The sequence below is a fragment of the Mytilus edulis genome, chromosome 5, assembly GCF_963676685.1.
Source record: "Mytilus edulis chromosome 5, xbMytEdul2.2, whole genome shotgun sequence".
NCBI lineage: Eukaryota > Metazoa > Mollusca > Bivalvia > Mytilida > Mytilidae > Mytilus > Mytilus edulis.
This window is the reverse complement of record NC_092348.1, coordinates 55,557,744-55,582,668: the sequence shown is the minus strand read 5'-3', so window position 1 is coordinate 55,582,668 and position 24,925 is coordinate 55,557,744. Positions and strand designations below refer to the sequence as shown.

Sequence of the window (24,925 nt, the reverse complement as noted above, 5' to 3'; positions counted from 1 at the left end):
CAATACAAATAAATAGGAGAACGTATTAGACAAAGAAACACATTAACCCCTGAACTATATTATATACGAAGACACCGTGAACAGCTAAATTTAACAGCACAAAACCATATTTGTTTACAGGTGAGTGATTCAGACTCATATGAGCCTCTTGTTTAAGCAGTCTATCTGGAACTTTAATTGGTACCTTTAAATAACTCGAGACACGTTCAACCTATTCTTATCAAATTTCAATACGTTGTTTCTGATGACAAAATTGAGCCAAATCTCCAAACAAACGATTCTCACTTTTGCTATTTAGGTAGTATCTTGACTGTAGAGTAGTGCTTTATGTCGTTTCCGTGTGTTAAAATGAAAACCTTTCAACCCATTCTTTTCATTTGTTAGTATGTTGTTAATGGTGACAAAATGGGAGTTAAGTTCATTTTTTAAGATGTACATTTTTTACTAGTTTGGCTTTTAAACTATTTTGATCTGAGCGTCACTGGTGAGTCTAATATAGACGAAACTCGCGTCTGGCGTATTAAATTATAATCCTTGTACCTTTGATAACTATTTACAGCACTGGGTCGATACTACTGCTGGTGGACGTTTTGTCCCCGAGGGTATCACCAGCCCAGTAGTCAGCAATTCGGTGTTGACATGGATATCAATTACATGGTCATTCTTATATTTCCTGCTACAAAACTTTGAATTTTCGAGAAAAAAAACTAAGGATTTTCTTATTCCAGGAATAGATCACTTGGCCGTATTTGGCACAACTTTTAGGAATTTTTGGTCTGCAATGCTCTTCATTTTTGTACTTGTTTGACTTTTAAACTATTTTGATCTGAGCGTCACTGATGAGTCTTATATAGATGAAACGCGCGTCTGGCGTATTACATTATACTCCTGGTACTTTTGATAACTATTTACTGTTTTCCTTTGGGATATATTAATTAAGAACAACTCCATTAATATGTGAAATCATTTACATGTTATAACTTTAAGAGAACTTTTTTATCTGTTCTATTTTAATTTCCAATGTAGCATAACTCCTTTTGCTTTTGACGTTCAAGAGTTATGATCCTTTATTCATTGTAAAATTGCGCTTTTATTTGTTGTTTCAGTGGGATAAATTAAGAAATGTTCTACCAAGGATTTGTATAGTAAGGACTATACAAATTCGTGGTTCAACCAATACTTTTCAATTTTCAGTTGTTTTTTCTTTATGATAAATAAAGGCAACAGAAGTATATCGCTGTTCAAAACATAAAACGATTGAGAGAAAAGAAATCCCGGTTACAAACTGAAACCGAGGAAAACAGATCAACTATAAAAAAAACACTGAAACAACAGAAACAATGAATTGCAACAAAACAAAAACAAACGACTTTTAGCTTCAACTTTTAAATTAATAATTTTATCATATTCATAAATTAACTGTTTACAAAAGTTTTGAATTTTTGAAATACTAAGGCTTTTCTACCTCAGGAATAGATTACCTTAAATGTATTTGGCAAAACTTTCAGGAATTTTGGTTCTCATTGCTCTTCAACTTCGTACTTTTTGCCTTTTTAAATTTTTTTTTTATTCGAGCGTCACTGATGAGTCTTTTGTAGACGAAATGCGCATCCGGCGCAAATACAAAATTTAATCCTAGTATCTATGATGAGGTTATTTATATTTTTACTCTAGATGTTTTTTTTTAGAGTTAACGTAATCATGACATTTGATGGCCCAAATGATGATTTGAAGTCAGATTCAATTCTACTGTCAACTTTATAGCCTCTCTTTCAATTCTAATCGATTAATGACTTTTAAATAGCGGTATTCTACTATGCCTTTATTTAGTTACATTGTATTTGCGTTTTACTGATGTATATCTCACACTTTCTTTTGTTTAATATTTTGAGTATAAATCAACTGGTGTGTGTTTATCAGTCTGACCGGACCAATTGTTCGTCTGTTTGATTGGAAATGTTTGAACTCATATTTTTGATACTGTAAAAGTTCTAAGATAAAGATTGTCAATTTCTTTACTGTTTTTAAATTTGTTTGACACATACCAGTTTTCTTTGAGAGATCTATGTCATTGGATTCTTTCAAGATCTTTTTTCGCATAGTGTACAAGGATAAAAAAAAACTTGAAATATAAGCTATGAATGTAAAGCAAACAATTTGTCATGTACAAGTACGAAGGGTCTTGGTAATGTAAGAATCATCTTTCTTTCCGAACAATTTTTGTAGATGAAGACGATGTTCAAATTTGAACTCGTGGTAGTTGAATGCCACATTCACTTTGCAGACTATCATGAAAGTCAGGGATGAACTATGAGAAGCCTCGTGTATTGAAATAGTCGTGTCATGTTAAGGAATTCTTGCATTTACTGTTTTTCAAGGGGTTTGTTGATGAAGAAAAAATCAAAATACTAATTTTCAGACCCAGGAATAGATAACTTATAACTTAGCTGAATTTAGCAAATCATTTGGGAATCTGGGTGTTCAATGATCCTTATCTTCGTATTTTATTTGGATTTTTTCATTTCTTGATTGGTACGTCTCTAATGTGTCTTTTGTAGAAAAAATAACGCGCGTCTGGCATTCAAAATTATAATTCTGATATCTTAAAGCAACATAAGTTGTTAACATCGCGATTTTAGAATGCTATAAAAGAGGTGAAATAAAAAATGATTATTGAATAAAAAGGTTTGCATAAACTTTCACGTCGAGGTTTTTCTTATACATACATTGGCAATCCCAATGGTCATAACACAAAATATTCACTATAAACCTATCTGTAGTTAGTTGAAACCCTTTTAGTGAGTTCATTTTTTTAGTTTGATCCTTTGTTCACGTAGTACTGGCGGGCAACTACAACCAAATTATATATGCGGTATTTTATTTTTTAACATGCTGTTGCATCAGATAATGATGTGCTGAGCACTTCTTTATAGCTAAATCATGATACTTATATGGTATGTATTGCTGAATGACGTACGGTAGTTGCAAAGGTTGTGTCATTGCCGGGTATATCTTCTTTGTGTATTGCATATTCAAATAGGCAATGCAGTCTAAGCACATTTTCATCATGATTTGATTAATTAATTCAAGCTAAATTCAAATAGATTGCATATTGGAGTGCAGTCAATTTATTGAAAACATTTTAAATATACATACCATAATATGGCATAATACATATAACAGTAATGGACGGATAATCTTGACGCATTACGACGAGATAAAATTAAAAAAAAAAAACATGTAAATTGTCGAAAGTTTATATACAAAGGTAAAAAAAAAACCAATTATACCGAACTCCAAAATAGTTCAAGAAGGAATGTCTCATATCAAAAAGAAAATCAAAATCTCAAACACAGCAAACGAATGGAAAACAACTGTCATATTCCTGTCGTTTGGTACAGACATTTCTTTATGTAGAAAATGGTGTATCGAACCTGGTTTTATGACAAGCTAAACCTCTCACTTGTATGACAGTTTCGTATAATTCCATTATATTGACAACAATGTTTGATCAAAACAAACAGACATAAAAAAAAATATAAAAAAAGAGTGGTACAGCAGTCATCAATGTGTATTTATCTTAATCACTTTAAAAACAAACAACTATGTCAACATAGAAAAATGACATACAGTCACTCTAGACAAGGCAAATAAGCAAACAAATGAAAGGCAAGACTACAAAAAAAAATATCACAGCTCAATAGACAATGGAGGGATATAATAATACCAAATATGGACTAAACCGTAAAGGTTAACAATATACAAAGACAACTAAAATTTGATGATGATGATGGTGATGACGATGATGAGGAGGAGGAGGAGAAGGGGGAGGAGGAGGAGGAGGAGGAGGAAGACGGCTGCTTAACGTCTAGCGTCAAATAAATATGCATCTTCAGTACGAGAACATGTTAATGTTATATGAATATTATAATGTGTACTAGACCGACACGCTGAGCCGGGTTTTAACGTTCTGGTTCACAAGGTAACAGTCCACATGAAGACAAATTACATTACCTGGACACATGTTTCTAGCGTCGTGGTTTATTTCTCACTCCTTTATGCCAGGTTTAACTTTAAAGTAATTGGTTTGACCGGGCCGGGGTTTGAACCCACGACTTCCCTCTATCGAAGCGAAAACACAAACACGAGATAACGAACAAGGTCTTTGAATCTTCCGATGTACTTTTTAAGAAAAAGGAGACGTCCTTTCACGTAACCCTGGTTTATTTACTTTCTGCTCAGACACTGCATGGTGACATCGTATTAAGTCTGAGTGGCAATTGCAAGCTTTAGAATACTGAAACATTTTGGAAATGAACGTTTTGTTTTTAAAACTTTATTTTTGTGTGTGATTTGTTTAACAGTTTTTACCAATTTTATCTATAAAAGTCGTTTTCGGGTCAATACTTTAAACTTATTAATAAATCTAATTGAAAAAAAAATATTGTAAGGGGGGATAGGTTATAAATAATCAAAACAAAACAATTACACGAAAAATAACATACTAATGGCAAACTAGTTGTATGCAAATGTTCCTCTACTACTGCTTTCCTCAAATACACAGCTAGTTGCAGTATAAAATATCCATTGTATCCAGAAAATCGGTTGAATCTATGCTAACTCTTAAGAACACATCTTCATCAACCATATTGATATATTGCAAACATTGCCATGATGATACAAACATACAATGTCAGAGACTGATGTTTACTGAAATTTCGAGTAGCACCTATAAAGAACAAAACACGAAACATTAACAGTGGTTTATTATGACATCTAAAACCACTATTAGAATTATGAGCTTTGATTTTAATTTTTAAATGACCGCTGTAAATTGTTTGCGCCTTATAATGCTTAAGTTTTATCTATCGGTACGGTGTTACGGAATTTATGTTTTATAAGACTTTTCCGCCGGCTCTTATTTCGTATATATGCCGTTGATTTTTTTTTCATTATATGTTTCTGCTCAAAAAGTTATTAACCTTATCGTTATACAGTTTAATTCAATTTTTGACTTTAAGTTTGCCCCTTTGTTCATTGAATTGTCAACTTCAACCAAATCTTGTTTTTTGTCCCTGGATTTATGAGTTTTGAACAGCGGTATACTACTGTTGCCTTTATTGCATACGCTAATTTATTTTTTCACATGTAAAAATAGAATGAAAAGTTGTATACAATTAGCAATGTTACAACAAGTAAATCAAGGGAAATGTGTTAAAGGGGCCCAAATGATACCACCGTTTGCATATAATGTTATGAAGAGACTTAAAGGGGCACTAGCTGTCAAATTCATGGTCACCGATTTGACTCAAATTCATATTTGATTTATAACAATGTAAAACATTTATCCAAACTATCAAAAGTCTAAAATAAACAGTTTACAGAGCATGGGGTAGATAATATATAGGTTCGTTTCCTGTGTATTTTAGTCCAGACGCCATCTAATTACCTATTGATTGACCTCAGATGACCATATATCAGTATATGCGATGTAAACATAAATAAAGATATGAATATATTAAACCAACATGTGCAATTGGATTTTTATAGGTCTGTTTGGTTTTATTTTATAGATTAAAAATAGATGTTTCTCATTGTTTTTAACCGTATAAGAATGATTTTATGTACATCGAATTAGTAATCAAATGATTTACTGTAGTTTCACTTTCATTGTTGATATTCTTTTTCTTTAAATAACCAGTACACGTACAATGCATGGGTTGTCAATCTCTAGCTAGGGGTTAAATTGAAGTTCACATGAATACGGATTAAAAGAGGTCGACTCATTCACTTGCAAGTGAATTACTAATTATTAATGTTTCTTAGCATAATTTGACAAAATTGAACCTTTTTGGCTGCAAAAAGCGAATTGTTATTTCACTATTTCACTTTCATTATTGATTAAACAGAAAAAAAATCAAACTTTAGATTTTTTATATATCTCGTAGCTAGTGCCCCTTTAACACAAGAAAGGTAGATAAAGGCAACAGTAGAATACTAGTGTTCAAAAATCATAAATCGATTGAAAGAACAAAAATCTGGGTTGCAAACCAAAACTGAGGGAACACATCAACTACAAGTGCAAAACTGAAATGTAACAAAATAAATCACGCGAACATACTGAGAAACGAACTATTTGAAACAACTGCTATATTCCTTACTTGTTACAGTACAATTTTAAGAAAAAAATGGCTAGTTTTACTTGGTTTTACAACTAGCCAAACCTCCGGCTTATATAATAATGTTTAAAAATTTCGCTAAAATGACAACATCTATCGATAGAAGTACATCACAAACTCACGCTAGAACACTCATCACAGAGAAACGCACAAACAAATAATATAATAGTCGACACAACATGCAACATAGAACCGACGCAACCCAAATTCGAAATTGATCTGTCTTTTGTGGTTATATGCATTCTGTATAAGCGTCATAACATTTGTTAGAGGCAAACTAAAGTAAGAGAATGGAATGTAAATTAAGAACGTACGGACGGACAGACAGACAAGGATAACATAAAATGTCCCCTCTGCTGCGGCGGGGTTAATGCCGCTACAAGGCAGCACTTACACCCGCAAAGTGGAAAGGAATTGATATAAGTTACAAAACTTGTTTCCCAATCCCCTATAAATAAATTTGTTTAAACTAAACATCTTAGAAAATATACCTTCATATCTTTATTTGTGTTCCTGCAAGTTTTGTTAAAAAATTAGCTGGCAGTTTGAATGTTACAAACCAATACTTGTATAAAAAAAAATACACCGCAAAAGCATCGCCGGAACTGCCTGTTATGATATAAAAAGTTTCAACTGTGTCTCCTTTACTGGTTGAATATACTTACCCTATGTGTCCGCTTGACTAGTGGAGTATGACACACCGAATCGTCTCACGGTCTGCATTTTACATAAAATGTGAGCAATACAAGCTAACTATTTGGCTGTCATTTGATAATAAGTGGGTTTTTTTCCCTGTTGTTTTAGTTTTTATAATGCACTTATATATAATAGGTTTCCTCATTATAACTTAAGTGGGTTTTTACATACATTGTGAGCAGCATTAGTATACCATTCAAGATAGTGGTCTTAATAAACACAAATAGCTCTTCTTTTTATCAAAATTCATATGTCATTGACGAAAACATCTGTTCTTTCAAAAAATCATGACGCATTTGCCTAAATTTTGACGTCATTTAATAATGTTTTTTATGTTGAAATATCGTAAAAATATGGAACGGGTATCAAACAATATTTATTTCGGATCAAGAGCCTATGAATTGCTTTAGGCAACGAGGTGACCTGAATTAGTTCCTGCACGTCTGTATTCTCTTGTCATTTAGTCCATAAATGTTTGTCTCATTGGCAATCATATGCAATTCTAATCATATTTTTCTGTATCTCTCATGCATGACAGAACCTTTTCAGTAACAATTGATGTGTTGCGACTCAATATGAATTGCCACACTTTATAGTGACTGAAAAGGCTGAACAAGTCTTTCGCTTTGGGCTAATATGGCAAGCCTCGGACCAATAACAAGAGCAGTTCAGAAACAATCTGTGGGGTATTTCTTTGCACAATATTGTTCTGAATATTGTATCTCGAACTTGAACATAAATCAATTATCTATGAAATAACAAATAAATAAATTTTGCGTTTTTACTGTCTTCTGATTGGTTAAAATTATTAGTTTTATTTTCAATGTTGTCAATTTGATGGCGACAGGCCCACTTCGACGTTGTGTATTCATACGCCAACATGTGTGTACGTTGTTATTGTTAATATAAATAATATAAAAAGTTCTTTGAGCCTTAGTTTTGATAGAAATTTATTTATAATGAATGGCAATAATTTATTTTGATTTTATTGAACCATAAAACTAATTTTTAACTTTTCACATTTTACATAATTCAATGTGAAGAGTAAAAAATTAGTTTTATGGTTCAATAAATTCAAAATAGATAATAGCCATTCATTAAATAATCTGGGGTATAAGAACATTGAAAGTCATGTTTAATATTTTTTATATTACAAACGTTTTAATGAAATAAAATGAAGCAATCCTACTTGCCTGAAGTTTGGTCCCCTGGTGACGGAGTTGAAGGTAATGCTGAAAAATGTAATAAAACTATAATTAAATATATGATATTCAACTTTCAGAAGCAAACATTTACATGGGCAACATATCGTTTCGATGATGAATATAATATAAATCTAAGTGTAAATATGATACAATCTAAAATAATAAAAAGATTATGGCAGTAACATATTTGCGTATCTATTATGGCTTTTGGAGCGATCAGATGCCTTAACACTTTCAAGTGTTACAATTCAAGCTGATAGACAATAGCCTCTCCCTAAATAAAGTATGGTGAAAGGTAGAATCACAAAAAAAATGAACTCCGGAGAAATTTCAAAACGGAAAGTCCCTAATCAAATGACTCACTCAAAAGCTCAAAAACATAAAGAGAATCGATAATAACTGTCATATTCCTGACTTGGTACAGACATTTTTTATATAGAAAATAGGGGATTGAACATGATTTTATAGCTACAATGTACCTGAACCTCTTACTTGTATGACAGTTGCACCAAATTCCATTATACTTACCACGATGTGTGAAGATGAAAAACAGACATAATTGATAAAAATGTCAAAATAGGGGTACAGTAGTCAACATAATTATAATTTTAATCACTATAAAAACGAACAAATATATATAAAAAAAGCACAAAAAGACATGTAGACTTAGCACATGAGCCAAAATGAAAGACAAGAATACAAAAATTCATCATAGCACAATAACACGATCACGGGGTAATAAAGTACAGAGCCACGTCATGTGTACCAAAGTAACACAAAAAGGCATAGAGACATATCACATTAGCAAAAATGTAAGACAAGAAAACAAAAATTATAATAGAGAAATAACACAATGACGGGATGTATAAGAACATAGTCACGTCAAATTGATATCACCAAAACAGACTAAACAATAAAAGGAATATTCATAAAGAATAGTATTATACGGTACTAAGACGACAAACAACGTCAATATCAAGAATCTATACTTTAAGGCCATCGTGCATTATCTTACCAATAGTACTTGAAATAGAATATACAGCAGAGACGGTTAAATGGGTCTCATTTCTTTACTTACATTTAGAAATTAACAATATGGGTTGTACACCTCCTATGGGGTTTTTCACGATCTTGAAAACACATGAGATTTTCGAACGATCGGTTGAAAAGGAAACTAAACGATAAAGGAGATAATTTCTGCTTCACAATTGTAACCTTTCTATTTCTATGTAACTGTAGCAACATTTTAGAACCAGTATTAATTCTATCCTATCCTATGACGATTTCCTTGACATCGGCTTGCAGATAACATGGAAGATAATGAACTGGGTGTTCGAATTCGAAGTAGTGAAGAATATCCCTTTGGTATTTCTGCCTGTTTTTTATACAATGCAAAATTATTAAGTTTTCAATCGCTTGAAAGTCATAAAGGTAAGACGATATAAAACTTACGTAATATAATTGTAAAATTAGCTTCCTTTCCCGAATTAGTTACACATTTCCATATCACATTATTTTCTGTAATTTGTAATGGACTTATAAGAACAGATATCCCTGTCGCATTCCATGTAAACGAAAAGTTTCCGTTTATTTTAATAATGCAGACACCGTTGGAACAGTCTGTCAGCCATGTTTCATTTCTGTACCATGATGCAGATAACGAGTCAGATGTAAATGTTGGTATATTGCAGTATAAGGAAAAATTCGAACCAACAGATAGGGACCCGTGAGTTGTTATATTTATCTGTCCTAGAATGAAAAACATTGCATTATATATATATAATATATTACCTGGTTTGTAATATTCAAACTTCAAAAATGTTCAAAAAAAAATCATACGAGTAATCAAGAACCTATCATCCTAGAGTTAGACTTATTACCGGATTTGTACTAACATGAGCAACATGACGGGTGCCACATGTTGAGTATGATTTGCTTACCCTTGTCGAGCACCTCAGATCACACCAGTTTGTAGTGGGATTCGTGTTGTTTAGTCTTTAGTTTTCTAAGTTGTGTTTTGTGTAATATTGTTATCCAGTTTGTCTTTTTCTTTTTTAGCCATGGCGTTAACAGTTTATTTTCGATTTATAAGTTTGAATGTTCCTCTGGTATCTTTCGACCCTCTCTTATACTACATTTTAAGCTCAATTTGCTTACCTTGTGTGTAATCTAGTATTAAGACGTTACGCACGGTATTGCGTCGCAAGACGTAACCTGTTAAAAATTGACAATTTTTACGCCATATACTTTGACATTTTCTTATCAAAAGCGAATTTGCACTTTTTTTCTATCCTTGTCGGAGTCAAAAAGCCAGACACAGTTATGATGTTTCCGGCGGCGGCGGCGGAGTCAACAATGTATTAGTGGTAGGTCAATCATAATTTTTATGCAGTTGTATAAACATTGGCACATCTCATTCCCATGGAGATTATATGGCCCTACCCCCTGAGTTATGGTCTATTGACTTCGAAACTTTTGCTTATTTTACATGTTTTAGTTTGTGATTAGGTCAGTTTATGCGGAACCACAAGTGGTAGATCAATGATATTTGGTATGTAGTTATGTAAGCATCGGCATATCTCATTTTCATGGAGATAATTTGGCTCCGTCCCCTTAGTCATGGTCTATTGACTTTGAAACTTATCTTAGTTTACATGTATTAGTTTGCGATTAGATCAGTTTAAGATGAACTGCTAATGTTAAGTCAATGATATTTGGTATGTAAATTTATTGGCATTTGCAAGTATCGTTTCCATGGAGATTATATAGCCCCACCCCCTCTTATTGACTATGAAACTTTTCTATAGTTTCCTCGTTAATGTTTGTATTTAGATTTGGGAACAACTTATGATAGGTCAATGGTCATGGTGGTATTTGGTATGCAGTTGTATAAGCATTTCATTTGCATGGAGATTGTTTAGCCATGTAACTCAGTCATGGTTCATTGAATTTGAATATTTTCATTACTTGTGTAAGATGTTAAAGTATTGCTATTTTGATTTCAAAATTTGCATAATCAAAATTACAAAAAGGCGAGATATATCTCTGTGATAAAAGTTTAATTCCAAAAATATTGCTGAGTACCTACTAGACCGATTGTTTTTATCAAATAAATACCATAATATGAAGAGATGTTTCAAAATTTATTATGTATAAGGCAATTAACTTCGTAAGGATCGTTCTTATTTTCTGGTATGTGATGAGGTGAAAACAAACGCCTTTTTTTCAATTTTATTTTGGACAGATTGCATAGCAAACTTTGAAAAAAAATCTAGCTGCCGGAGGGACACATGATTTGGAAGATGAAAATTAGCCTAAAAAAATATTTTGACAATTATACATAAAAACTAATGGTATTTATTTCATAAAAATCTGTCATATAATAATTTAGCAATCTTTCTTTTTATAATTTATTTTAGTTGAAATATTTTTTTTATCCAAAAGCTGTATGTGTCCGTTCAAGTTTTCAGACCATTTTTTTTTTAACACTGATGTTTCTGTTTTACCAAAAAAAATATTCATATAATTGTTTAAAATTTATAAGACCATTCATTGAACCTCGGATTCTAATCTATAAACTGGTGATTTGGATTTGCGTGAAAACTTTTGTTCTTAAGAAATTATCCCTAGCCAATCCCCCTTTTCCCTGTGTCTATAACAGGTCTATTACTTATTTGTGTGGTTTTTTTTTAATTTGAGTATTATTTTGATTCAGAAGACCTTTTTGGAATGAACATTTTCCGGCATCATTTTAACTGCATAGTGTGTACTCATATAAATGACGCCACTGTGCAGGAACGTCTAAATGACGCCCTTGGACATAATGGCTAGACATAGGGAATGATATCCAGAAAAAATGTAAGGTCAAGATGTTTGTGAAAACACCCGACTCATTTAGGCATTTGTATGAACTTATAGTTTTTTAAATATGTTAGTTTTGTATTATAAATGCACATTTTCTATTTATATTACATATTTCACCTAAGGAAATGAAAAAATAACGTTTGGACATAGTGGCTAGACATGCGATTTATTTAAATTCTGCTTCATGAAAAAGCTTTGTTTACCTTTGAAACTTCGAAAATGCTTATCTTGTTCAGAACTTTCTATTGTGTATAGTTTTAATATGATTTGATTATTTTATAGTGATAATAATAAACTCGAAATTTTTATTAACTTTCCTCATAACACATAAAGACACATACGTGTGTTCGGAAATCTGAGTTTTTCACTTTGTTGATGAAAAATTGAATAAGGAAGAAATAGATTGAAGTTTTAAATCTGTTTACTGTAAAAGAGGGACGAAAGATACCAAAGGGACAGTCAAACTCATAAATCTAAAACAAACTGACAACGCCATGGCTAAAAATGAAAAAGACAAACAGAAAAACAATAGTACACATGACACAACATAGAAAACTAAAGAATAAACAACACGAACCCCACCAAAAACTAGGGGTGATCTCAGGTGCTCCGGAAGGGTAAGCAGATCCTGCTCCACATGCGGCACCCGTCGTGTTGCTTATGTGATTACAAATCCGGTAAATAGTCTAATCGGTAGGTCAAATTCATGAAAGGGAAGGGGATTGTAGTTACGACGTGAGGAACATATCCGATATCATTTGTGAAATGGTTATTCCATAACGGTCAACCAACTCGTGATGGCGTCCGTAAAATTTAACGTGTGTTCGTGTGTAAAAAGCGTATTTGGATTGGAGTTAGATATTCAATTTTGTCTTTCCTTGAAAACTACATGTGACCTTTCATCAAGATATCTGAAAAACTGCACCATATTTTCTTTTAACGACCAGAAGAATCACGAAGTACACACATTTCCGAATCCAATGATATATAATATACCATTTTTGACGATTAAAATTTAATAATTCCGACTTTGGTCACCGGCCTATTACATGCAATTAAGTGAAACTCGAAATTCAAATTATAGATATTTCATATCTTTTGGATAGTTTCATGGTGTTTCGTAGTTATACCATAGCTTTTGTTGAAACCCCCGGCAATAATTTCACGAGACGAAGTCGAGTGAGGTTGCCGAGGGGTTTCAACAAAAGCTATGGTATAATTTAGGAAACACCACAAAACTATCCAAAAGATATGAAATATCTGTTTTAACCTATCGCATATATTGCTGTTTAAAAATGTGTATTTCATATATGTTTGTTAGTTTACTTTAAAAATACTTTTATAAGAATCAGTCAAATTACCCTTTTTAGACCTTACACAGTATGCTCCGCCTTCTTTCTGAAATAAGCCCGGGCTTCTGAAACAGCGGGAACATCAGTTAGACAAGTGTTTTCGACAGCGATGAATGCACATCTACATTGGTGACGGGTAACGTTACAGACAAAAGAGATTGGATGTTCTGCATATACCTGCAAGAGATATTTTAAAAGTTTTCCGGAACCCCAGATTAAAAGTTGAACTGCAAAGGGTTAGTGTATTTTTTTATTTTATCAAAATGTTAAATGTTTGAAATGTTTAATTTTTTATTGTTAATTAATTTCATAATTCTGTGGAAATTTGAATCTCAAGAATCTTTTAGTGAGTTTGGATGAAAAATTCCACGTTTAAATTTGTACCAGAAGCCCAAGTCACGCATTAATTAACAAGGATTCCAAAATGTCCACGATTAAAATCGCATGTGATGTATATTCTAGATAATTTAAACAAAATGTTCAGCTTCATTTAAAGAAACCTATGTTCAGCTTCATTTAAAGAAACCTATGTTCAGCTTCATTTAAAGAAACCTATGTTCAGCTTCATTTAAAGAAACCTATGTTCAGCTTCATTTAAAGAAACCTATGTTCAGCTTCATTTAAAGAAACCTATGTTCAGCTTCATTTAAAGAAACCTATGTTCAGCTTCATTTAAAGGAACCTATCTATTTTTAATTCTCAAACATAATTGTTATTACTTAAGCAATCTCGTTAACAGTTTAGATTTATATCAAATCGGATGAGAATCCAGGATTTTTAAAGGGGGAGGGGTCTAGCAAGTCAACTTTATTTAAAAAAAAAAAGGACTACGCATCAACCATACATGAAGCTCCTTGAAAAGGGCGTGCCTTCCGCTCCCTTCTACCCCTAAAAAATCTGCCTCGGCAATTTTAAAACCTTTTACCCAATGTATTCATGTAGCTGTACAGTGGAGGCTATGGGACTACATCTAAGTAGACATCTGAATCACTGAAAATCAACTTATATTTTCATGTATAATTTGATAATTAAATTTTAACACATTTATACATTTTTTTTAATTTGTTCTTGACATTTTTTGTTCATTTAAAAATAAAGGACAACGGAGTTTGTGTACGTGGGTTCGATTCCCACCCTTCATTTATATCGGCTGGTGCACAGCGGGCAGTTTAGCTTGGTGGCCCCACATTGACTCTGTTGTTCATATGTCAATTAAAAAATTCAGGTGGCCTCATTCAAATCTTGCCATCTTTGTTTTTATTTTCGAAAATCATACACAACAAAACCATGGTATAATTGTGAAAATTATACCATAGATAGCTATGGTATAATTTTCGGTTATTGATATTTATACTCTTGTTGCATTCCCATAGGTTACATTGTACAGCTAAAGGTTAACATATATAAATATATATACTGAAAAATAAACATTAGCTTGTACTGCATTAGATGTAACAGTATTCGTCCAAACCAATTTTAAACAAATTAAGTCGTCTCGCAGGCTTCTGGATTTTTTGGAAAATTTAGTTATCACCCCAAAATCCGGTTTGGCCACAACATATAACAATTTCAAGTTATTACAATTTACATAGTGTGTATATGTTAAGTATGTTTAAATGAGCATATGTTTCCATTGTTAAGGACTTTATTTATTTTAGGTTGAAAATAGAGGCAAAATTTAGATGATTATGAAGTGTCCAATATTTTGACTTTAGTGGAACCTTAAACTGACTTATTCAAAAGGGACATAAGTATAGTTACGATACTGTTGTCAGGTCATTAAAGATAACTCTTTTTGTTGCTTGGTCCGTTTCTGTGTGTGTTACATTGTAGTGTTGTGTCGTTGTTCTCCTCTTATATATTTAATGCGTTTTCCTCAGTTTTAGTTTGTTACCCCGACTTTGTTTTTTGTCCGTGGATTTATGAGTTTGAACATCGGTATACTACTGTTGCTTTTATTTGGCATTTAAATTGATTCACTCATAATGTCGTTTATAAACTCATTTATTCTAAAACCAGTTGTTGGTATGATACGGGTTATGTTTTTCTCATATATGTTATAATGGTAGGATACTTAACCTATAACGGGAGAGATTGTGCTTGATTTTCATTTGATGAAGACATGATCTTTCTATCAGTTTAATTCAGGTCTGGGGCTAGCAAGTTAATTTGTGATAGTAGTCCTTTGTAAATATATAATTGCCATTTTGCTTAGTTTCTTTTGTTACCTGTTCTGCCATCGGACTAGGACTTCTTTTAAACTGAGGTTTACTGTGTGCATTCCGATGTGTGTTTTTTCTACATTGGCTAGAGGTATAGGGGGAGGGTTGAGATCTCAATAAACATGTTAATCCCCTCAATATTTTTGTACCTGTTCAAAGTCAGGAGCCTCTGGCTATTTTTAGTCTTGTGAGATTTTTAATTTTAGTTCATTTGTATTTTTTTTTAGTTTAGTATAACGTCCATTTTCACTGAACTAGTATATATTTTTGTTTTGGGGTCAGCTGAAGACAGCCTCCGGGGGCGGAATTTTATCGATGTGATGAAAACCCATTGCAGGCCTTCTGCTGTTTTCTGCTATTTGGTCGGGTTGTTGTCTCTTAGACACATTCCCTATTTCCATTCTTAATTTTGATATAAATTTACTCTATCAATGAATTAGACAAATGACTACAAATTGCACATATTCCTAATAAAGGTGATAGTCGTTCAAATCTTAAAATCGAGTAGAACAATACAAATAAACCCGAGAGCATCGCATGAACTCCGGTAATAACAAACAAAGAAAAAATTATGATAATCCGTTGATGTATACACTCATGTGGTAGATTTTTTTATTCTTTAATAGTATATGCCTTTCTTTCTTTTAGTCTTTGATTTTGCCATTTAATTAGGTACTTTCCGTTTTGAATTTTCCTTGGAGTTCAGTATTTTTGAGATTTAACTTTTTGCTGTCGATAAATTCATTCTCATGGGTATTACTCATTATTGAAGGCCGTACGGTGACACATAGATTTTAAATTCTGTGTCATTTTATCTGTCGTTGATAGTTGTCTCATTGGCATCTTTTTATTTCTATATTTTGAAAAAGTTGTACAATATTTATCAATTTGAGTAATGAATGAATATTTATTGAAGATTGTCATATCAAGAATGTTGGATCAGTCTTTTAACATTACTATTTTTTCACAGACTTTTTCATTTAATATTTCATTTAAATCTTAAAACAAAACTTGTATACAAAAACAAGTTTTGTTTTTGTTTAGTATCGTATTTAGTATAAGCACCGAATGACGATTGATCCTGTCTCCAACCTAGCCCATGCTAATTAAAACAAAAATTTTAAGCATATTTTCAACTATTTAGAATAAGTCGATTTTATTTAGGTTAAATAAAGGCAGTGGATTATTGTTCTATTGCTAATCATACCACTGTAATATATACATCAGTTATCAGCCCAGGAGTCAGCCATTCTGTGTTGGCATGAATTATCAATGGTATGGTCATTATCATGTTAGAGGAACTGTTTACAAAACTTGGAATTTGATAAAATACTACGGATTTTCTATCGTAGAAGTAGATTACCATAGCTTTATCACATTTGTTGTACTGATATGTACGTTTTTGCATGGCCAATAATAGCCGGAAGTCAAGGTTGGTTATCAGCCCTCGAGGCAAATATCGATATCAGCCCTCGAAATCCATATCGATAATCCATAAGAAAAGAAATTTAGAAAGTTGCGAATCTGCTGTAGTAGAAAAATATGTAAAAATCAACAGTTGAAATCACAAAGTAAAATTTTGACGTCATAAAGAATTTAGAAAATATTTGACGCCACAATGGAAAAGTGATTGTTGTATGACATCGAAAGATTCAAGCGGATCATATTTCCCATTCATAGAAGCGATATATGGTGTATTCTTCCTCAGCATTATTGGAAATGTAACACTTTGAGTCGTTTATTATTTACAATTCTGAGAATTAATATATTTATTTCTAAATATTTGTTAAACTTTTGACAAAACTTTGTTAAACTTTTGCCAAAACTTTGTTTACTCACTGTGATACGAATTTTGTTAACTCACTGTGATACATTTTTTAATTTTTTTCGTTAAATGTTTTTTTTTTGTTTGTTGTTGTTGTTGAAAGTACCAAACATAATTTGGTATATGCTATCTCTTTTCTCTTGCTAGAAAATATGTGATAAATAGATTATTACATGTCATTTTCCATATGGTTCGTGGTATCTGCCCACGACCCATATCAAACTCTTGGACTAAAGCCCTCTGGTTTGATATGGGAGTCTAGGGCTGATACCAGGGCCAATATGGAAAATGTCATGTAATAATCTATAAGTATTTGGCAAATAATTCAGAATTATGGATATTCTAAGCTTTTCAACTTGCTTTCTTTTTTTGACCGTTTTTTTAGATTGTCATTGATAAGTCTTTTGGAAACGAATAAAGTTATCAAAGGTATCAGGAATATAATTTAGTACGCCAGACGCGCATTTTGTCTACATAAGACTCATCAGTGACGCTCATATCAATATATTTATAAATCCAATCAAGTACAAAGTTGAAGAGCATTGGGGATCAAAATTTGCAAAAAATTGTGCCAAATATGGCTAAGGTTATCTATGCCCGAGATTAGAAAATCCTTAGTTTTTTTTCGAGAAATTCAAAGTTTTGTTAACAGGCAATTTATAAAAATGACCACATTATTGATATTCATGTCAACACCGAAGTGTTGACTTCTGGGCTGGTGATACTCTCTGGGAAATAACGTCCACCAGCAGTGGCACGAAATGCGTTTCTTCGAGTCAGGAATATGACAGTTGTTATCCATTCGTTTGATGTGTTTGGACTTTTGATTTTGCCTTTTGATTTTGGATTTTCCTTTTTGAATTTTCCTCGGAGTTCAGTATTTTTGTGTTTTTACTTTTTTCTTGCGTATACAGTTTTGTTCAAGATATCTATTGGATGAGTTTATTTATCAAAGTACCGAAATCCATGATAGAGTGAAAAGTGTAGTCCATTCAACATGACAAATGCAAACGCCCGACTCTAACACATAACGGAAGGACTGGAAAACATCTGTCGATGACTTTTCGTTACATGTATATTGTCCTTTATTTACTTTATCTTCTACCGCTAGATAGGTAAAAAAAAGCATATACTATTTATCGATACTGAATTAAATTGCATAGATCAAGTAAGAAGATCCAAGCTAATTTAATAATAAAAAAATAAGGGATTCATATGAACTTCACTAAAAAGGAGAGAAACTGAGTGCGTCGACAAGGTAAACGTATTCTAGTTTACAGTGTGGTACTGAGGTTGAGAATGAAATTCGTTTTCTTTTTCAGTGCCATAAACTTTCAAATATTCGTCTGAACTTTTTAAATAAAATGAAACAACGGTTTAAAAAGTTTAGTTGTTTAGATACTAAATTACAATGTATGTGGCTTATGTCTTCTGAAGGTATTTCCATACTGCAGAAACTCGGAGAATTATTGGAAAATTTATCTTCTTATAGGAAAGTTTTCTTAAATGATATATATATATATAGGATGTAGGGTCCACTTCTTTATCTAGTTATATTATAAACACTGTTGCTTGTTGTATTTTTGTGCTTGTCTTAATAAATATTTTCTATAACATTGTGCTTTAATCATATTGAATCACTTGTAATCATATTTATGTTATTAATGTTGATTGTTCTGCTCCCTGTGATCGCATTGATTAGCAATAGAAAAAAATTGTTTGTTTGTATGACCTGCCATACAAATCGACACTCGGTTAGAGTGTGAACATCGTGAAAAACTGTAAGCATAAAAAATATAAATGCAAGATAAATATGATAGACAAATGAACGAATCGGGCTCTTATGAGCCTTTTGAATAAATTTAATATTTATCAATGTTGATAAATATTATTAAGAATATATTACCAAATGAAACTTTCAATCCCAATAACAGCATAAGAACTTGTAAAACTTGTCGAAAATTCATATCAGCGGACTCCAAGTTCAATATTGTTGACAAATTTCTTCAGAGACCATTAAAATTTCTTTGTGGTAATCTACCGGATTGCTGAAATGAAAATTTTCAAATATTTATATGTTTATAAGTACAGAAAACCTCGAGAGAAGGCACTTCAATACTTAATTGCATGATAATAGATGTCGCTGGGGTTCTGTCACCCACCGTTTTCAGATACTAGTATTTTAGATTTTAAAATGTATACCTTTTTACATTTTGCTCAAGTACAAATGTTACCTTCCATATATTGTGTAGGTAAACAAAATTACCTTTTCCTTTACCTTTTCCCATATTGTTTGGGTTCCATGTGGTATGTAATGTAAGAGAGGGATATCAAAGTGTCAACAGAGAGAAACATACTGAGCCGGGAATACCAAAAATATTTATTTCAAAACGAAAGTAAAAAAAGCCAATTAACTTTACTTTGATACATTTTCGTATTTAAATGGTATTTAAATCCTAAAGAAACATCTTAATCTTTTAAACAACTTTCAAACATAATATGTTTTTGTTATATTTTTAAAGAACAAAATGTAGCAAAACGAAAGTGCCTTTAACATGTTTTATTTAACAATTTAATTTAAATGTGAGTTTGAAAGTTGATATTTTCTTTAAAAGCATAGTTACCCTACCGCTATATAATACTATAACATCTTCGCTTACCAGTTTAAAATGTGAACATCCTCGTCAAAATAAAAGTTCTCTTCTCTTACAATAATATAAAAATAGATATTTTCTCATACTACAGTAATTTTAACTATATATCTGTTAATCAGAATACATGTGTCAACAAATTAAATCAATATATTTAAATGCCCATATTGAAAATTATGATAGTTATTAGAACAATATTAAAAAAAGCACCAATCCCCAGAACCTATTTTTGGATTCGTCAAATAGTTAGTATAATAATAGTTGTCTTTTATTCAAAAGCAATAGAGCTTATAGAATTTACAGATACCATATATTCAGTCAATAAATAAAATATTGAAAAAAATAAATAACTGTTGGACACCGTCTTTTCACTGCAATCCGGAACAAAATATATACTCGTTATTGCCCTACTCAGAGCTTGTAAAATGTCACCAGTGAATTTACTGTGTATGAGCAGAAATTTTATGAACCAGGGGTATGTCAAAGGACAGCTCGTCCATTTTCTAAAAAGTTCATCGGAAGGTACCAAGGTATAAGTAAATAGGTACCAATAATTTGTTGATAAATACTCCGTATCATCTTATAATACACGATTGTCATGGAGTATATATTCTGCGTACTGACGTTGTTTATCATCGTAGTAACGTGTTATATAGTATTCTTTTATTTATATTTGTTATTAATATTAATTTTATGGTTTAGTCTGTTTTTGGTGATATCCGTTTGACGTTACTCTGTATTGATGCATCCGGTGATTGTTGTATTGTTTTATATTTTTTGTATTCTTGTCTTTCGTTTTTGTTAATGTGCTTTGTCTTTATGACTTTTATGTTTCTTTGATACATGTAACGTGGCTCTGTACTTATACATCCCGCTATTGTGTTATAAAAATAAAAAACTTTTATTCCCCTTTAAAAGTGTCCTGTACCAAGTCAGGAAGATGGCCATTGTTATATTATTGTTCGTTTCTGTGTGTGTTGCATTTTAACGTTGAGTCGTTTGTGTTTTCTCTTATTTTTGAGATATTGAGATCAGACGTGGCACTGTACTTGTCTATCCCAAATTCATGTATTTGGTTTTCTTGTTATATTTGTTATTCTCGTGGTGTTTTGTCTGATGCTTGGTCCGTTTCTGTGTGTGTTACGTTTCGGTGTTATGTCGTTGTTCTCCTCTTATATTTAATGCGTTTCCTCGGTTTTAGTTTGTTACCCCGATTTTGTTTTTTGTCCCTGGATTTATGAGTTTTGAACAGCGGTATACTACTGTTGCCTTTATTTATTGTTCTATGATAATTTTTGTGATCTTGACTTTCATTTTTGCAAATGTGCTTTGTCTTTATGCCCTTTTGTGTTTATTTGCTCTTCTTTAGAAGAAATTCACTATACACATATAGAAAAGCATCAAGAAGGACAAGGGAAACTTTTAAATTTAAATTCTGCAGAGGATAAGCCTAAAAAAAACTACATACTATTCTGTTCATACTTTGCAACGTCAACTAGTGAACCGTATCACCGAGCACCGAAATCCTTACTCAGACGCTTCCAGTTGTCCTACTGTTGAACGACAAAATTATGTTATATCTACCTGTGTGACGTTTATAATACATGCTGATCTACTGATGTACGTCAAACGCGCGATTATACGTCAGAGTTAATACTAACCTAACCATGTGCATGTCAATGTAAGGGTTCGTAGCCAGTACTTTAAATCGTTCCATCCTTTATGATTTGATTATTAAAACATAAAATCGTATAACAAAAAGCAATGAATGAGGTTGTTAAATTTTATATGTGCCTTTTTGTTCCTCTTTGTTACATATTATTTGTTTTTATATAGTGATAACACTGTAACCATGTTGACTGCTGTTCCCCTATTTTTGACATTTTTACTTATTTTAGTGATTATCAAACAAGTTGGAGGTTTGACTAGCAATAAAACCAAGTTCAATTTACCATTTCTACATAAGAAAATGCCTGTTCCAAGTCAGGAATATGACAGTTGTTATCCATTCGTTTGATGTGTTTGAGCTTTTGATTTTGCCATTTGATTTTGCGGAATTCCATTTCAATTTTCATCGGAGTTCAGTATTTTTGTGATTTTACTTTTTATACGACCGCAAAAAATGAAAAAAAAAATGAACTGTTATCACAGAGATATGTCTCGCCTTTTTGTAATTTTGATTATGCAAATGTTAAAATCCAAATGAAAATACTCTAACATCTTACACAAGTTATGAAAATATTCAAAGTCAATGAACCATGACTAAGTTATATGACTTAATAATCTCCATGTAAATGAAATGTGTCAATGCTAATACAATTGCATACCAAATACCATTGACTTATTGTAAGTCGTTCCCAAATCTAAATACAAACATTAACTTGTAAACTATGTAAAAGTTTAAAAGTCAATGAACCATGAAGAGGGGGTGGGGCTATATAATTTCCATGGAAACAATACTTACAAATGCATAATATCAATGACTTAACATAAGCAGCTCATCTAAAACTGATCTAACCACAAACTAATACATGGAAACTAAGATAAATTTCAAAGTCATTAGACTGTGACTAAGTGGCAAGGCCAAATATTCTCCATGGAAATGAGATGTGCCAAAGCTTAAACAACTGAATATCAATTAAAATTGGCCTACAACTAATGGTTCCCCATAAATTGACCTTATCACAAACTAGTACATGTAAAATAAGCAAAAGTTTCGAAGTCAATAGACCATGACTGAGGGGACAGGGCCAAATAATCTTCATGGAAATGAAATGTGCCAAAGCTTATACAACTGCATACCAAGTTTGATTCACCTACAACTTGCCGTTCACCATAAACTAGACTTAATCACAAACTAATACATTGTTGACGCAATCGCCGTCGTCGCCGACGCCAGAAACATCATACGTTTGTCTCGCTTTCTGACTCCGTCGACGCGAGACAAATATGTCGTATATTGGTATCACGTCGTCGTCAGCGTCGCCCGAAGACGGATCATTTCCGGATAATTACTTTAGTATAAGTAAATAGAATAAAATTTGAACACAAGGTTTATAACCAGTAAAGGAAGGTCGGGATTGATTTTTGGGGTTTTAGTCTCAAGAGTTTAGGAATTAGGGACCAAAAAGGTCCAAAATTAAACATTTTGTTTAAACTTTTTGTTTAATTTTATCAAAAACTGAATTATTCGCGTTGATTTAGATTCTTAATTGTTGGTCATGTTTTCAAATTGGTCTACATTAAGGTTCAAAGGGTCCAACTTTTAAACTAAGTTTGATTTTAACAAAAAAAAATGATTTTTTTAGGTTCTTTGATATGTTGAATCTGAACATGTACTTAGATTTTAAATTATGGGCCCAGTTTTCAAGTTGTTCAAAATCGGGGTCCATAATTAAACTTTGTTTGATTGCAACAAAAATTATATATATTGGGTTCTTTGATATGCTGAATCTAACCATGTATTTAGATTTTTGATATTTGGGCCCCGTTATCAAATTGGTCCACACTTAGGTCTAAAGGGTCCAAAATTGAACTTTATTTGATTTCATCAAAAATTGAAATCTTGGGGTTCTTTGATATGCTGAATTTAAACATGAATTTGGATTTTGGATATTGGGCCATAAAAGGTAAATGTCTAATTTAAAAAAAATAAGTTCTTAGACAACATTCATCTGTGTCAGACACTATTTAATCACAATAAAAATTTAGAGCTGTATCAAGTTGAATGTTGTGTTCATACTTGTCCCAACTGTTCAGGGTTCAACTTCTGCGGTCGTATTAAGCTGCGCCCTGCGAAGCCTTTTATCACACCACTGTCTCAGATCCTATCCAAAGTCCCGAGCCTGTTGTTAAGTGGTTGTCGTTAATTCATCTATAATATTTGTTTTCGGTAAATTGTTGTGTGAGTATAAATTATGACGTTGAAGTTTTCTCAACTAAATTGTTCATGTGGGGGCTTTGAACAGCCGACTTTTCGATATGGGTTATTCTCATTGTTTGAGACACTCAACCCACATTTTTTGCTTTTATGAAGACAAATGAATAAAAAAAAACATAACACTTTATGAATATGATAGAAAACATAAGAAAGAGTCTATATTTCCCGACCATCATGTATTATTTGAGACTTCAGAATATATCAAAAACAGGGTCTTAGTATCTGATGATGTTTATGTTTTTAGAAAAAAGGATGAGACGTTCTTTGACATACCAACCTTCTGCTCAGACACTGGTGACGAATCATAGATCTGAATAGCAAATGCAAGCTCTTGAATAACGAATAAATTTCAGAATCAGTATCCTATATACAAGTTTTATTGAAATATTGCTACTACAGAGGAGTTGGATTTATAATTTTAAATCAAGATCGTCTATTTCGTTTCAATTTGCTGTATCGAAATTACCGTTTATGTCAAATTCGAGTGTAAAAATGAGGCTGAGGAAACCGTTTCTGTTGTTTCTTTAATTTCTAGTTCTGGAGGATGTATTTATGTAATCCAATCAGAAAATTTGGTTTTTAATGGAAAGAACATCATAAATATATCAGAATGGGAAATCAAATGATCTTCTTTAATTTCTCTTTTTGTTTTGAAAAGTATCTGAATGAACGCCGACTCATATAAAAATAAGAAGAGTTCGACAAGTAGAGGCGTATAGTTTGTTCTAATAGGAATTCAGATCGTTTGTGTGAAAAGTCTCCCTCCAAATTCAACAAATATGCTGTCAATAAGAAACTCCAGTGCCTGTTTCTCCTCTACAAGACCTATATAGTCATACCACGTGACACCCCTAATTATTTTTTCTCTAGAAGCCCGCTTTTTTCCAAACAAATCACATTTCGAGCGCTAGTTTCAGATTTCAGATTTTTTAACAAAGCGCCACTTGAAACCTTGCGCCAACGATGCGCCGCCCTGTTTCTCCTCTACAAG

General features: G+C 32.2%; 2 protein-coding genes across 3 annotated transcripts in view; one reads left to right on the top strand and one right to left on the bottom strand.

Moving 5' to 3' along the window:
* LOC139523969 (neuralized-like protein 2) overlaps window positions 1–24,925 on the top strand; it is a 220,610-nt gene that overhangs the window by 20,853 nt on the left and 174,832 nt on the right. The gene's annotated exons all lie outside the window — the stretch shown is intronic.
* LOC139523971 (uncharacterized) lies at window positions 3,096–20,110 on the bottom strand. 2 transcript variants are annotated; one of them, XM_071318469.1, is made up of 5 exons: window positions 20,004–20,110; window positions 19,250–19,380; window positions 9,533–9,829; window positions 8,069–8,107; window positions 3,096–4,729 (listed from the first exon to the last, which is right to left on the bottom strand). In XM_071318469.1, exons 2-5 carry the CDS (start codon window positions 19,308–19,310, stop codon window positions 4,641–4,643), a joined length of 486 nt encoding a protein of 161 aa, XP_071174570.1. In that variant the 5' UTR covers window positions 19,311–19,380; window positions 20,004–20,110; the 3' UTR covers window positions 3,096–4,640. The 2 variants fall into 2 exon arrangements, with proteins under 2 accessions (XP_071174570.1, XP_071174571.1); XM_071318470.1 differs by lacking the exon at window positions 20,004–20,110 and having other exon boundaries at window positions 19,250–19,385.

What these genes read in the sequence shown, in the direction of transcription:
- LOC139523971 (XM_071318469.1), bottom strand. Translation starts at nt 19,310, where the DNA reads ATGAATTTTCGACAAGTTTTACAAGTTCTTATGCTGTTATTGGGATTG. An exon ending in GGGATTGAAAGTTTCATTTG is followed by an intron (nt 9,830 to 19,249) that starts GTAATATATTCT and finishes TTTTCATTCTAG; the next exon opens with GACAGATAAATATAACAACT. An exon ending in ACCAGGGGACCAAACTTCAG is followed by an intron (nt 4,730 to 8,068) that starts GCAAGTAGGATT and finishes TGTTCTTTATAG; the next exon opens with GTGCTACTCGAAATTTCAGT.